A 16,906-nucleotide genomic window follows, 5' to 3' on the forward strand; every position below is an offset into this window, starting at 1 on the left:
AAGCAGGCTCCAGGCTCTGAACAGTCACCACAGAGCCCGACGTGGGACTCAAACTCAAGAACCGTGAGATGGTGACCTGAGCTGAAGTAGGGCACTCAACTGACTGAGCCATCCCACATGCCCCAACAAGCTGTTTTTAATGCAAATTCCATCTTGGTAAAATATAATTTTACTATCAGGAATGATTAATCCTGATATACAAATAAAAATTAAGTAGAAACTATTGACTAGTAGGTTAATATATTGTACAGGATGCATAAAGGATGTTAAAACTAAGGTTCTTCCCTAAAACCTCAATCTGTTAATAATTTGTTTCCGCTTATAATTGCCGAGACTTTTTCCCTTTAGAACACATCTTTGATTTACATGTTAATATTAACATTCAGTAAACCTGAGCAACATCACTTCTAAAATATAGGATGAATCACCATTTTTCATGTACAATAAAGAGAAGTCTCTACAGATGCCTACTGATCTCAAGTGCTTAATCACACCTGAAGGTTTGGTCTTTAGACATCAGTGTTCAATCCTAATTTTAAACCAGCTACGTGGGTCATAACTTTGTCACTGTGACCTCCAAAAAGCAACGATTTCTACAAGGATGGTTCATTTTCTTTACCACTCATCACATCCACTTTACCATCCATCAGCAGCCTACAACAATGGGATGTGCAATGTCCTCCATGAAGTCTGAGCGCACATGAGCCTGTGAAAGTTAGCCAACAAAGACAGCCATATGCTGTATAGCACTGATAGCCTCCCCGCTAAAGAATTATGGCTCCACTTTTATGAACTTCCATCAAAAAAATGCATTCTGCTCTCTCTCTAAAAATAAACTTTCAAAAAATATAAATTTAATTACTCAGCGATCAAAAAGAATGAAATCTTGTGATTTGCAACAATTGGATGGAACTAGAGTGTATTATGCTAAGCAAAATAAGTCAGAGAAAGACAAATATCATATGATTTCACTCATATGTGGAATTTAAGAAACAAAACAAATGAACATAGGGGAAGGGAAGCAAAAGTAAGATGAAAACAGAGGGCGCCAAACCGTAAGAGACTCTTAATTACATAGAACAAACTGAGGGCTGCTGGAGGGGAGGTGGGTCGGGGGATGGGCTATATGGATGATGGGCATTGAGGACACTTGTTGGGATGAGCACTGGGTGTTAGATGTAAGTGATGAATCACTAAATTATATTCCTAAAACCATTCTTATACTATCTGTTAACTAACTTGGATTTAAGTTCAAAAAATAAATGCATTCTGAAAAGAAAGGTATTCAAACTCAGCACTTCTAGGTTATTTTATACATTAACCAAATTATCATTACATTAAAATGTAAATTAGTAATGTCATAAATTCCTAAAGTGCCTAAAATGTTTGTAATAAATAAATGTTCTGATAAAACACACAGACGATTTTTCACAAGAGAAAGGTTCTCAATCGTCCTCAGTTAATTAGCTGATTTTCTTTATACTTCCTGTTCACATCCTTCTGCCTGATCAAGTCCTCAAGTATTCTGCCTGACGTTACCAATTTCTGCCACTGCTTTTGCATACCTCTTCATGTTATGTCCATACATTCAAAACAATTCCTTTGGAAATGCTATTTTACTCACCTTAAATCATCTCTCACTTACTTTACCCACTTCAAATGAAAAACTTTAAAAGGCATCTGACTTTCCATTTTCAGGCTTCTCTTATTCTGAACATTCATCTTTACATAACACTTAATAATTTAATCCTTGTAGCATGACAGAGAGCAAGCTGTCTTGACAGTGGATGCTTAAGTCCATTTTGCTCACACTTTGCTTACTTATTTTTGACAGAGCACAAGTGGGGGAGGGGCAGAGAGAGAGGGAGACACAGAATCGGAAGCAGGTTCCAGGCTCTGAGCTTTCAGCACAGCGCCCGATGCAGGGCTTGAACCCACGAACCACGAGATCATGACCTGAGAGCCCCAAAGTCAGCCACTTCACCAACGAGCCACCCAGGTACCCCTAAATATTAAGTTTTAACTCTCTAGTTACAGTTAATTTAGTAAATATATTTTAATAGGCATGAATAGTGATTTTTCCACTGTACATACCATGTACACAGTCTAGTAAACAAACGTTAATTACTGCACAGAGTTTCAGGAAAAGAAGCTAAACCCAAGCCCACCATAACTACTATTTTCACAACCCAAAGCAATCCTAACTCCCAGAATATAAGAACTTCAACCTAAGGAGGAGATTGTTTTAGAAGTTATTCTCCTTTAAAAAGTGTAAAAAGATTATGAAGTTATAAAAAATTTATAGATCAAAAATCAATTTATAAAAAACCTTAGAGGAAAAGCTTCATAGAGATTCTTCTAATAATATTTTAATATCCAATCTCTAAAATATTTAAGCATGCCTAAAAGCTGAAAGAGGAACTATAGTGACATAAGGTTTTACTGTTTTGCTTTATTAAAAATGGTCATAAAATAACTGCCTCCAAATACTTTAATATTTTTAACAATTAAACGATTAAAGAATATAAAAGTACAATAAATATGGTACTCTGAAATCATCCTCGAGAACACAACAGGAGAGCAAAATTTGTAAGTCTATGTTCTCTGGGAGTTCAATCATATTATTAAGGTTCACTTATCAATTAAGCACTTTAAGATGCTGGAATTAGTCCGTCATCTCTCATTTGTATTAGAAATATTTTTCTGGGGGCGCCTGGGTGGCGCAGTCGGTTAGGCGTCCGACTTCAGCCAGGTCACGATCTCACAGTCCGGGAGTTCGAGCCCCACGTCAGGCTCTGGGCTGATGGCTCAGAGCCTGGAGCCTGTTTCCGATTCTGTGTCTCCCTCTCTTTCTGCCCCTCCCCTGTTCATGCTCTGTCTCTCTCTGTCCCAAAAATAAATAAACGTTGAAAAAAAAAAAAAAAATTAAAAAAAAAAAAAAAAAAGAAATATTTTTCTGTTTATCATGTCTTTTTAACTGTGTTTAAAGTATTTCTTGCCATTCATACAGAAGCCAACAAAACTAATGCCCTCCCACTGGACAACTGTTCTAAGTTACACAAATTGAAAATAAAGATAATCTGAAAGAAAAAATGGCCAAACAAAAATACTAAAAATAAAGTTTATTATAGAAAACTTTGTGGGGCACCTGGGTGGCTTAGTTGGTTGAGCATCCAACTCTTGATTTCAGTTCGGGTCATGATCTCACAGTTTGTGGAATGAAGCCTTGCATGGGACTCTGGGTTGACAGTGCAGAGCCTGCTTAGGATTCTCTCTCTCCTTCTCTCTCTGCCCCTACCCTGCTCATGCTCACTCACTCTTTATCTCTCTTAAAATAAATAAACATTTTTATTGGTTTTTTTTTTTTTTATGTTTATTTATTTCTGAGACAGAGAGAGACAGAGCATGAGTGGGAGAGGGGCAGAAAGAGAGGGAGACACAGAATCAGAAGCAGGCTCCAGGCTCTGAGCTGTCAGCACAGAGCCCGACGCGGGGCTTGAACTCACGGACCGTGAGATCATGACCTGAGGTGAAGTCGGCTGCTTAACCGACTGAGCCACCCAGGCGCCCCTAAATAAACATTTAAAAAAAAAAAAAAAAAAAAAAAAAAAAAAACTTGCAATAATTTTAAAATGTAGTTCTTCAGATAACACAGGTATATCTAAGAACACAATACAAAATCCCATCAAAGAGTCATGTACATATAGAACCTTGTTTATGATATTTTGGACTTATGTTCCTACCTGATCTACCCCTTTCATCTCCTAGCTTTTGTTAGTTATTTCTGCTTTTCATCTTTTATAATATTTAAATAGCACTCCATGACCATAATTTCCACATTTAGTCACAGTGCTACAGGTGTGTGTGTGTGTGTGTGTGTGTGTGTGTGTGTGTGTATGAGAGAGCGAGTGAGTGTCAGTGCCCTCTCCATCAATGGCCCCGCTACCACTCTAAGCTGCTACCATCCCTCCTCTGGGTTAGTGTCAGCCTCCCAGCTTCCATCATGCCACCTACGGTTCTGGAGACAGCTGCTACTATGATCTTCTCAAATTTAAATCACATCATGTTACTCTTCCACTCAAAATCCACCACCAGCTTCCTTGCTCATTTAGGTTAAGCTCCTCAGCCTACAAAGCTCTATTTGAGCTTGAGTCTGAATATCCTTCTGATCTCATCTCCTACCACCATTCTTCATTCATCCTGTTGCAGCCACATTGACCTCTGGTTGCCTTTCAAACATGGCCCTGACAACTAAGTGCCTTTGCATTTCTTTTCCTCTCTTGCCAGAATGCTCTTCCCTGAGATACCTATATGGCTGACTGTGACAGTTAACTCAGTGCTCTGGCCAAATGTTAGTCAGAGGGGGAGCCTTCTCTGCCTGTCGGATCTAATGGAGCATCTCCACTCCTGCCTACCTCTGCCCTCTTATCCTATTTTATGTTTCCTCACCACACTTACTGCTGCCCCTGCAGAATATCTTTGTTTTCTGTCCACTCCACTCTACTAGAATGTGTTCCATGAGGACAGGGTTTCTGTCTTATTCACTGCCATGTCATTTTTATGCAGTCATATTTACAGATTTCCTTCTTTATAAGTTCAAAATTATGTCTCTTCTTGGAGAAAATCTTCCCTACTCCAAAGTTTTAAGGAAATACTTTACTAAAAAACATGGGCTATAAAAAAAAAAAATCACACTTTTTGGTTACATAGCATTACTAATTTTTACAAATAAATCATTTGTCAAACCTAAAATTCAATTCCTTAAAAACACTTACATGTCTAAGAAGTAATTCTAGAAGCCAGTTTAGAAGTTCTACTGATGAGTTTTTCCTTTGTTCCTTCAATAACTTATTTAAAAAATGTATGATGTCTATTAGCAGTTTCTCATCTTCAGTGCAAGCAGGAAGCACTTGTAGAAACCTACAATACAAACAGACAATTTTCATGGTTTCTAGCTCTTTACAGTAAGTGGTGTGCTGACAAATACTTAACAACCAGGTAAGGAATGGGATGATTTGCTGTGTTCGCCAATTCCCAGAGTGGAAATCTTTCCCCGTGACTGAATGCAAGCCACCAACACATCACGCCTTTGTGGAGAGACGCACACCAGCACACGGCATTTCCACAGCACAGATACAACAGATAGGAACAACTGCATGACCACAAGTATCAGCAAAAGGTTGTAAAATAATCAGGAAGTGATGACATCACCTCCACTCTTCTTATAATACATTTAACTGTAAATTTATACAATTTCGTTTTTAAGAATGGCTGTGTTTTAACAACTAACTTACAAGAATCCTGAAATTCAGCTGCCAGCTCTCTCACAGAGGTACTAGCTGATCCCAGCACCCCACTGGAAAAGGCGAATTAGACCTCTGAATTGTGAGAGATACATTTCGAGTTCACATTTCGGAAATTCATTTAACCTCGCATTTTGCAAATGGCACATGTTATGTTTAATAGAAAGTTATACATCTGAGACTAAATCCACAAGAAGATTAAAATGTAAAACTGCTGGCAATGGCTGCTTGTCAGTCTTACTTGTTTCAAATGCAGCCATCTGCTACCAGTTAAACATGTTAAATTTATAAGCTAGAGCCTTCCCAATAACTACTAAAGGATCTCCACATGGCAATCAACTTCATGAAATTCAGAGTAAAAAGAAAAATGAGGTAATTTTCTTAAGAACAAAACAAAAGCAAAACGAAACAGCCCATGGCAGGTGTCCCAAACCTATTAATCAATCGCTGATGTCTCGGCTCTTTTACAATGTGAACAGAACATTCACTTTGTTCATCCAGGTCTATCCTAATCGTCTACTTTTGTAAGATGGCAAAATGTTCTATGATAGGATATAAAAACTGTGTTGTTTATTATTAGTTCCAAAAGGCAGTGATTCAGGAAATTTTTCTCTTTTGCTACTGTTAGACATTTATTACAGATAATAAAAATCACAGAGTCTTTCTTACAGAGAAAGCATATCTCTAATGACAGTAATGAGAAGAATGTGTGCTCTTATCTTCAAAGATGTGGAGATAAACCCAAAAACAACTCATTCCCGGCCTTCAAAACTGGTGGCCTTGAGCTGTATGCACTGACCTGTTCAGTGTAGTGTGCCAGGCCAAGGACTTCAAGGTCAGCCCACAGGGGCCGGTGCCACTCTTTAAAGACAATCTGTCATTCAGAAGATAAAAACTCATTCTCGTGATGGCAGCCCTCACTTCCCTGTGGGCTGCAGCCTCGACCACGGAATGGAGACAGTCCCTCAGGCCACTAGCTGTGTGCGTCACCTTCAGAGCAAGGGTATCCTCTGTGGATAGTTTCAACGTGTCTGAACACCTAAATAAACAGAAACAGAGGAAGAGCAACATAAGGCTATTTAAATAAAAGCTCACATTTATGTTTATTATAAACTCTCTCCAAAAAAAATTCCATATTATCATTTTACTTTTTTTTAAGTTTTTTGTTTTTTTTTTAACGTTTATTTCTGAGAGACACAGAGACAGAGTGCGAGCAGAGAAAGAGCAGAGAGAGAGAGAGAGAGAGATGGAGACACAGAATCCAAAGCAAGCTCCAGGATCCAAGGTGTCAGAACAGAGCACGACACGGGGCTGGAACTCATGGACCGTGAGATCATGACCCAAGCCAAAGTCGGACACCTAACTGACGGAGACACCCAGGCGCCCCTAAGTTATCTCCATTTTAAAGGCTGACTCATGGCCAAAAGAAAATCTGATATATATGTCAATATTAGAGTTTTACACTAGCATCCGGTTTCTATTGACATTTTCCTGCTTACAGAAATATAATTTTCATGCAAATAAGAAAGTCCTGACAGATCAGAATATCAGGATATTCAAAGTAATCTTCATCACAATAATGGTAACAACATTTATACATATACATACTGAACTTTTACTCTAAACCACAGGACTTTTCCTAGTGACTTATATCCATTAATTAACCAAACTTTCTATAATCTCTAAAACAGCACAGAGCACGTACTTTTTAAATTTCCTTGTGTGATGGTTTTTAAAAAGTAATGAACACATGTAATCTTTAAAACAGAGTAAAAATTACAATCTTCAGTGAAAAAGCAGAATCAGATGATAGTAAGTAAAAAAGCCACTTGCCCTAAAAGAAAAAGAAAACCTAACTAGTTACTTGTAATTAGTTAAATATGGGGATGCCTGGGGGTGGCTCAGTCAGTTAAGCGTCTGACTTCGGTTCAGGTCACGATCTCACGGTTCTTGAGTTCGAGTCCTGCGTCAGGCTCTATGCTGACAGCTCGGAGCCTGGAGCCTGCTTAGGACTCTGTGTCTCCTTCTCTCCCTGCCCCTCCCTGGCTCGCAGTCTGTATTTCTAGCTCGCTCTCTCTCTCTCTCTTTCTCAAAAATAAACAAACGTTAAAAAATTTTTTTTATTTAATTAAATATGAATGCTTTTTCAACTAAATGTAACAGCTTACTCTTTGATTTTAGGTTCGGAATTCATTTCCTTCAAAAGATTTTCACTCCCATGATACCAGGACAAGTTCCAAGCTATTCTCAGCATGTCTGAGACCGGCTTCAAGGCCAAACAATCAGCAGATAATGGCAAAACTATGGAGTAAGGACTCACAGCATGGTGGCCAACTACATGCACTGGTAGATGATACCTAAAGAAAATGTATACAAACAGTTACAACTTTGAAATTCTTAAAACACTACTAACACAGGTGAGCTACAAATGCCGGCTCCCTCTATGTCTCCCAATAATACGGAGCTCGCTCTCACGGCCCCTAGTTTGAACAGTTAGCATGCTGTCTACAGTATTCCAATTATTCTTTTGCCATCCTCTAAATTCCCAAAAACACCTTCCAAAGTCTCTCCTGAAGACTTACCTGATTCTGTGTTGTATGAGAGTTGTTTGCAGAGATAACTAATGCCCTCTCAAGTCAAGGCCTGTGGCTACAGTGAGCCACATAAAATGCTGCAGCCAGAACATGAGTGTCTACTTTATACCAAACACTGTATATTATTTATCATTCGTTCAGTTACATGGCATGGCAGTGACACCCATTTTACAGATGATCAAAATGAGTTTTAAAGAGGCTAAATGAATTGCCTTATGTTCACAGCAGTCACTGAATGACAAAAATCACAACTTAATATTTTCACTTGAGAACGTAGCTGTATCACCAATAAACCCAATCACTATGTGTCACCAAGAGGACCCAGAAATATTTTAGATATAAGAACAGACTCAATAGCAAGATCTCTTAAACCAGTCCAAGCTAATTTAACAGCATTTAACAGGACAGCAAGGACTAGCATGTTCAGATGTTAAAAAATAGTTTTCCTAAAATACATATACCAAACCCCTAATTCACACAGTTGTGACTAACATTAGATAAATACAATTGGGTAAGATTTCTAAGGGGAACCTTTACTGTGCTTTTTCATTTCATACTTCTCAAAAAACAAGCTAAGAGTGAGTTCTACGTACAAATGAGGCTGAATAATCTAAGAAAATATTTGTGAAAAATTGACATTTTCCACAAAAGTAACCAAGATTCCTTAGACAAATGGCTAACACCAGGTCTGAGAGAGGGAAATGAAAGGTGATTCTTGGACATCTCTCTGTGCCAGAGTGCAAGAAAACACTAACAGACTCATAGGGCCTGCCGGAAGGGCAGAGCTCAATTGAAAGGACTTGCACCGAACAAAAAAAGGCAAGGCAATCAACCAATGGGGACTTCTTTAGTAAGTTAGAAAACAAACTGCAAATTAAGCCTAAAGAACACAGAAGGAAGAAAGGAATAAAAGGCACAAGTAATTAATGCATCACAACCAGTTTGAAAAACCACATCTACCAGAGGGGCAACACGTTTTAAAATAACAAAATTACTGCGAGTAAAGGCATAAGAAAACCCTTTCTTCTTCTGTATGGATGAATTTTATCTTGAGCTAAGATAACCAAATAGATATGGAATGTCAACAATATTACTAAGCTGCTTTTTTTGCTTATAGTAAAAGTGATTCCCACACCTGGGCTGGGAAGTATGGGAATAAACTATGAATGCATAATGGGAAGCCAGACCTCTGAGCACCCCTGAGTGCTGTGGCTCTTGCAAGTGACATGTCTTGTGGGGTCCTGGAAATTATGCCTACGGCACACTTAACTAGACACCGTATCTCCTATTAGCACACAGGTCTTCTAAGCCAAGACAGGTCCCGGCAACGACACATGCAATCTCATTCCAAGCATGACCTACTGTAGCTCTCTGAGTTTGATGACTTAGCCAAACCTAAAGACCATAAAGAGTGGGTGATGTCTACAAACAAGGAATTTGACTCTTTTAAGAATATATCTAAAAGGAACTCTTGTGTACTATCCCAGGAAACATACATGTTTACAGGAGTGGATACAGGAACAAAAACCCAGAATCAATCCAAATGCCTTCTGACCGGAGAATGAATAAGTTGTGGCAAATTAACAGTAGAATATCATACAGCAGTGAAAGTGATTATACTATAGGTAATAATATCTACCAAGCTATGGAATGTTATTTTTAAATTAATCATAGTTTTATTAAGACATATTTACTTATCTTTAAAATACACAGATTTTCAGTCTATATATATAGCTTGATGAATTCTTCCATTTGTATTCATTTGTATGGCCACCACTCAGAATAAAATACAGAACATCTCCATCCCTTTAGAAAGTCTCTTTGTTCCCTTTTCTTGTCAATTACTCTCTTTGCCCTCCTCTAAGAGGTAACTACCATTTTGGAGAAATTGGATCATGTCACAGAATTATTTTTTAATTTTCTTAGATGTGATCATGTATAATATAGTGGTTATGTAGAAGAATGCTCTCAATTTAAGGAGGTACATGGTGGAATAATTAGAAAGGAAGTAAAATTATGTCTGAAACTTATTTTCAAATGCATCAGAGGAAAAATTACATACAAATAAATAAACACACTGAGGGAGACAGAAAAGCAACTAAGCCTGTGTGTTAACAACTGCTGAATCTAGACTGGAGAGTGAGCACATTTGTTCACTGGATAGTCCTTTCAACCTCTCTGAACATCTGAACCACATCCAGATTTGGAGTGCTGGTGATGAGAACGTGTGTTTACTGAACTCTCCAAAGCACCACTGTAAGGGAACATTAAAACACTACAAATCATGTGATTTAAATACCAGATGAAAACCGTGACAACTTATAGATTTTGGTTTCCCTTTCTGTAACATTTTACCTTCAAAAAAAATTAAAAAAATAAATCACTTACCTTCTAAAAACTGAAACAGGCAAACTGAAGACTGGTGGTGAAGAAGGTTTATCAGAAGGATTAAGAGACCTAGTTCATTAAACACACACACACACACACACACACACACACACACACACACACACAAAAGGAAAGAAACAACTGAGTAAACCACGGTTTCATCTGACAAATATAATTTGCTCTTCGACTGAAACTCCAGTCAAGAGTTGCAATTGGTTCTATCATTTGTAGAGTTAGTCCATGTTTGCTACCACCTGGATTTGCCTCTGAAGAGTAAATGATGCTTTTCTTCAGGAAGTCGTACAATAAATGATTCATGTAACGTGGGCACTGCACTGGCAGGTCAATCTGAGCCCCTCCCACTTGATCCTGCTCAAGGTCAGTGCTAATCAGATATATTATCATCTTAACATCTTCCCAAAAGCTTTTTAATAAAATACTAAAGAAAAAACACATGAAATTGAAAGTATACACTAAAAAAGGTATTGGCAAAAATCACTGCAGTCGTTTTTAAATTTTATGCTCAGTAGTTAAAAAATAAGAGTTCAGGGGACTTTTTGAGCCAATGGGCTTTTTTTGTTGTTGTTGTTGTTGTTGTTTTAAATATATGAAATTTACTGTCAAAGTGGTTTCCATACAACACCCAGTGCTCATCCCAAAAGATGCCCTCTTCGATACCCATCACCCACCCTCCCCTCCCTCCCACCCCCTATCAGCCCTCAGTTTGTTCTCATTTTTTAAGAGTCTCTTATGCTTGAGCCAATGGGCTTTTTGATACTGCTTGCTCAATCCAAAATGGGAAGCATAAGCTTCATATTCAGAAATTTCTATGCATTGCTATGACTGCATCAGAAACTTTAAAATTGAGTAAAAAACTTTTAGGGCGCCTAGGTGGCTCAGTCCGTTAAGCGTCCGACTCCGGCTAAGGTCATGATCTCACAGTTCATGAGTTTGAGCCCCGCGTCGGGCTCTGTGCTGACGGTTCAGAGCCTGGAGCCTGCCTTGGATTCTGTGTCTCCCTCTCTCTGCCCCTCCCTGCTCACGCTCTGTCTCTCTCTCAAAAACAAATAAACATTTTAAATAAAATTTTTAAAAAAGAGTAAAAAAACTTTTAAAATTCTTATAGCTCACCACATATCCATTCTTGATACTTCATCAAATAAGAGAAGACAAAATAATGCTCCGACTTCAGTCACAACAGTACGATCTTCATGAAATATCAGGGAAACTAAAAATAAAGATGCATTAACTTCATGAAATATTTTTACCTCTAGAAAAATGAACTTCAAATTTAAAATATCTTAACTCAAAGGGAAGAGATGTCATTCTGAGAAATGCAACATTAACCCAGATACGCTAACATATGTGGATCATCTGGAGGGCTTGTTAAAACAGAGTTTCTGCTTCTGCAGGTTTGGGCTAGAGCCCGTGAATCCCACACATGGCTGGTCCAGGAACCACACTTGCAGATCCACTCACTCCATACTGTGTGTGAGTAACTTTCAGTTACTCAAAGAAGCAAACTGATCTAGCTTCTAGGAAGGTTTGCCAAGTCTTTTATCTCCAGCTAAAGCCTGCTCATTCAAAGATCTCCTTATTTGATCATTTCTGCCCTTTCTACAAACATATAATCATAGAACTTACATTCGACTTCAAAACACTGTCTTTGTGTTGGTGTTGTTTTAATTTGTGTGTCTTATTTACTACAATAAGAAAATGGTAAAGGAAACTGTTCTGAGCTAACAAGACATAAGGATAGCACCACAGCATAATTGAAGAGTCCTGGTCAAATCCTTTAGCATCAATAAGCCTCAGTTTCCACTGCTGTAACATTCTCAATGTTAAGATTTCTCAGTGCTTGACAACTATGAAATTCTAATCAACTGGTATGGTGGTGGTACCGATCATACAGGAATAACAACAATACAGAGCTAGCAAATCCAGGAAAGTAGCAACAAAACATCAGTTGCAAAAGAAGACATTTTTCCTAACTATAAGAAAAAGAAAATATCAACATGTAATTGACATGACTAAAAATAGCAACTAACTGGGGCGCCTGGGTGGCTCCGTCAGTGGAGCGACCGACTTCAGCTCAGGTCATGATCTCGCGGTCTGTGAGTTCGAGCCCCGCATGGGGCTCGGAGCCTGGAGCCTGCTTCGGATTCTGTGTCTCCCCCTCTCTCTGCTCCTCCCCCAGTCACACTCTGTCTCCCTCTCAAAAATAAATAAATGTTTAAAACAAACTAGCAATGAACAGAAACAGAAATACATGTAAGAATTTAATTTATGATAAAGTATACACTCCATAACAGTGGGGATAGGATGAGCTATCATATTTCCAAAAACATAAGAAATTATTGCAATACAACTACCTGCAATACGAAAAAAATACATTTAGATCTCTATCTTACACTATATATCAAAATCAATTCTAGATAAAGATCTACATTTTTTAAACACTATAAACACATTAACAGAAAAAATAGAAGCCTATTTAGCATTATGAATTTGGAAGTGGAGAAGTCTCTCCTTATAGAGCATGATGAAAAGCTCAGTTGCTATAATAGAAAAGCTTTATATACATTCATAAAATATTTAGGGCTGAAGACAGAATAATAATACATCAAAAGGATAGAAAGCTTAGAAGAAAATCTTAACATAAAATCAGGCACAAGGTTTCTATTTGTTTTTTGTTCGTTTAAATTTTTAATGTTTATTTGAGAGAGAGAGAGAGAGAGAGAGAGAGAGAGAGAGAATGTGAGCGGGGGAGGGGCAGAGAGAGAGGGAGACACAGAATCCCAAGCAGGCTCCAGGCTCCAGGCTGTCAGCACAGAGCCCAATGTGGGGCTCGAACTCACGAACTGTGAGATCGTGACCTGAGCCGAAGTCGGACACTTGACCAACTGAGCCACCCAGGTGCCCAGTTTCTATTTGTTATAGAAGGGAAACTCTACCAGTCACTAAAAGGAAATTAAATACAACAGAAAAATAGGGAATTTACAGAATAAGAAATTTGATATATAATAAATACACAAAAAGATAATCACCTGCCCTAAAAGTTAAAAAAAAGAATAGCAAAAAAATAATAGTGAGATATTACTTTCGCCAATAAGATTAAAGAGATTTTTTAAATGAGACATATTCGATGTTAAGCACGGTTGTGAGGAAAACAGGCACTTTTAAACACCACCGGTGGGAATGATCTGGAGGGGAACTGAACCATATCCTGTAAAATCTCTTTGACCCAGCAGTTCCAATTACAGAGTATGCAGAAGATGATCATAAAACATGATTACTTTTATAGTTAAAAATTCAGGAGAAATATTAATATTAATAGGGCAAACTGAAACTGTGAAACACTGTGTAGTTTTTTGGTTTTGTTTTTAAGAAGGCAGTCTCACATGTAATAACATGGAAAGATATTCAAGATACACTTTCACTCGAAAAAAAGCAACACAATACTTAAGTATATCATAAAAATACAACATGGGGGCGCCTGGGTGGCTCAGTCGGTTAAGGGGCCGACTTCGGCTCAGGTCATGATCTCGCGGTCTGTGAGTTCGAGCCCCGCGTCGGGCTCTGTGCTGACAGCTCAGAGCCTGGAGCCTGTTTCAGATTCTGTGTCTCCCTCTCTCTGACCCTCCCCCGTTCATGCTCTCTCTGTCTCAAACATAAATAAACGTTAAAAAAAAAAAATTAAAAAAAAAATACAACATGGGTGTATAGAAAAGATCATTCCAAATGGTATATGCCAAACAATACCTAGCATATTCTTCTTTGGGGAAACTGAAAGAAAATTTTAGAAACTTCTAGCATTTTAGTTTGTACTGTTCCATACTATTTGAACTTTTACAATAAGGATGTATAAGCTGCGTATATTTAAAACAAAAACAAATCAGCAAAGGTAAGGAAGTGTCGGTTCTTCTCTTGCCTCCACCATTATCTAGTTATGACCTTGGCCAAGTCGATAAATCACTCTAGATCTCAATTTCCTCACTGTAAGATGGTGTAATAAAGGAGTTCTAAATTAACTTCTAACTCTGAAATTCAAGACAGGATTCTGTCAAGACATAAAGTTTATAATTAAAAGCAATGTGTCTGAAAGATTATTTAATTATTATTCCCTTTCCATCTATTCTATAGATAGAATATTCTATAGATAGAATAATCTATTCTATAGATAGAATCTATTCTATCTATATCTATCTATTCTATCTAATCTATTCTATAGAGAGAATAATCTTTCTAAAACACATAATAATCTTTAATAATAATAATCTTAAATGGCTCCATTTAATAATCTTAGATGGCTTCTCAGTGCTGTCTACTGTGACCTACCAGGCCCTGCATGAACTGCCCTCTGTGCCTCATCTCATTTTCCCTTCGTGCCTCCAAAATCCAGTCATTCCTGACCAACCACCATTTCAAATACACCATTCTCTCTCATACCTAACCATGGCTCCCTTTATCTGGAAAGCAGCCCTCTCTAATTGGACTCCTATTCATTTCTGAAATTCCAACTTAGATCCACGTTTCCTGGAAGCATTCTCCAATGTTTTCCCACCACTCAATCAACTCAGGAACACTTCCCTCTGGCACCAGGAATTCTACTATGACAGGTGGTATTACACTGTATTGTGCATTTGTCAAAGTCTCCAACTACACCACAGGCTCCAAGAGGGCCAATTACCAAACTCATCAACATATCCCCAAGGCCTAGTATTGTATCTCGCGCATAGTATATACTCGATAAACGTTTGCTGAGGAATGAATTTTCCTGGTTGAGTACTTGGTTAAAAAACTAATTCTGCCCTGAAACTAAACCCATTTATAAGAGATGTTGTAATTCATTTTGAGACTCACTGAAGTAGTTCTCACAAACATCAATGAAATAGAATAATTGTTAATACTAAAAGGGTACAGATGATGTTGCCTTGAAGAGTGTACTTGAATCTAGTAAGTGTGCATGAATGCTTGAATAATTTAAATCACAATTATAAATGAAAAAGTAAATAAAAATAAGAATTAAGTTTGAAAAGAAAAAAAAAGAAAAGGTAAACTAGGGACTAAATTTTACTGAATAAGGTTAATAGGAAGATAACACGATTAAAGAAAACTCAAGATCCACAATTACTACTCTTCCTCAGAGCAATCTATGTAAAACTTGTGAAATTGTATACACTATTCAAGACTGTATGAGCCTAGACACTCTGAGTCTACTTAGAATTTCACCTGGTTTGGACCTTGATCAATGCTATTATTAAATAAACTGTGTCCCCTTCACTTGGAAAGCAAAAGCCATTAGAAGAAAAGAAAATGCTAAAATAAAATGACTACAATCTTATCTATATTCAAATAATACTTTGAACATAAATATTACAATAATTAACAAGGTTAAGCATATTGAGACATTTGATCAAGATGCCTCTTTTAGAATTATTTAAAAGCAGTAGCCTGAACTTCTAAGAAAGAAAATAGCACAAAATGTTACCAAGCTTTCTATTGAGAATGGTCAAGAGGAAGAAAAAGAGAACAAAACTACATGGAATTTTTCAACCTAAACACATTAAAATGGGTTTAAAAAAATCATACTTTATAAAATATAATAAATTCATGCTCAGAGTCATTCAGGATGGTCTGGTTGCCACTCCACATGGCCTGGGTGTATACTCTTAATGTCAGTTTATTGACATCATCAGATGCCACGCTGGAGGTCAGGATGGAAAGGCACAAGCAAACTAACACTGTGGGAACAGGAACTGGAACAAGGCAGGAATGACGGCAGCTAGAGCTCTCTCTATAGATAACAAGTAAGTGAGCACCAAATGAAAGCCACATCAATGTGCAAAGAACAATCAGAGGCTTCAGCCTTTCTCAGTTCTGAGACCTAATCAGTGACAAGAATACAAGGAAATTTCCACAGAAGAAACATTTTCCATTGTGAGGAGTATTTTTAGCAGCTTATTCACTAAAAAACGTTGTTATTCTGTTAGCAAGATGGAAACTAAATGTTACCTACATTTAAAGAATAACACTTAAAGCTTAAGACTGATCTCATTATTAGCAGAACTTATTTTACTCACCTCTGAATAACAGGGTTAAGAGAGAAGACTGTTGTGAGAAGGCCACACGCATGACCGGGTCAGCACAAAGAACCTTCCTCAAAAGCGTGAGGCACGGCTGGATCAAGCACTCTACAACCTGGCCAGGAGGGAAAAAACACAGTTATTTTATTATCAACAATTCTAAGGTGAGGTAAAATAAACTATAATCTTGCTCTAAATGTTATGCTTTTTCATCAAAATTGTGTCAAACATAAATGCAAATAAATATTAAGAATTATTTTCCGGGGTGCCTGCGTGGTTCAGTCACTTAAGTCTCTGACTTCAGCTCAGGTCATGATCTCCTCGTTCGTCAGTTCGAGCCCCACATCGGGCTCCGCGCTGACAAAACAGAGCCTGCTTGGGATCCTCTCTCTCTCCACCTCTCTCTGTGCCCTTCCCCCACTCATGCTCGCTCTCTCAAAATAATAAACTATAAAAAAAATTTTTAATAATTATTTTCCACTGAAAATAAGCTTTGTATATACTTCTGCTTACATATCTTTAAAAAAGTTAAGAT

General features: G+C 37.7%; 1 protein-coding gene across 5 annotated transcripts in view; it reads right to left on the reverse strand.

Moving 5' to 3' along the window:
- The window catches only part of RTTN (rotatin), a 188,611-nt gene that overhangs the window by 90,187 nt on the left and 81,518 nt on the right, over positions 1-16,906 (reverse strand). For all 5 annotated transcript variants that reach the window (XM_047828310.1, XM_047828308.1, XM_047828307.1 and 2 more), the window contains 6 exons: positions 16,369-16,486; positions 11,417-11,513; positions 10,286-10,354; positions 7,472-7,660; positions 6,103-6,342; positions 4,776-4,920 (listed from right to left, as the gene is read on the reverse strand). In XM_047828310.1, the coding sequence (XP_047684266.1) occupies positions 4,776-4,920; positions 6,103-6,342; positions 7,472-7,660; positions 10,286-10,354; positions 11,417-11,513; positions 16,369-16,486 (858 nt within the window). The remainder of the gene's footprint in view (positions 1-4,775; positions 4,921-6,102; positions 6,343-7,471; positions 7,661-10,285; positions 10,355-11,416; positions 11,514-16,368; positions 16,487-16,906) is intronic.

This window comes from Prionailurus viverrinus, chromosome D3 (assembly GCF_022837055.1).
Source record: "Prionailurus viverrinus isolate Anna chromosome D3, UM_Priviv_1.0, whole genome shotgun sequence".
Lineage (NCBI taxonomy): Eukaryota > Metazoa > Chordata > Mammalia > Carnivora > Felidae > Prionailurus > Prionailurus viverrinus.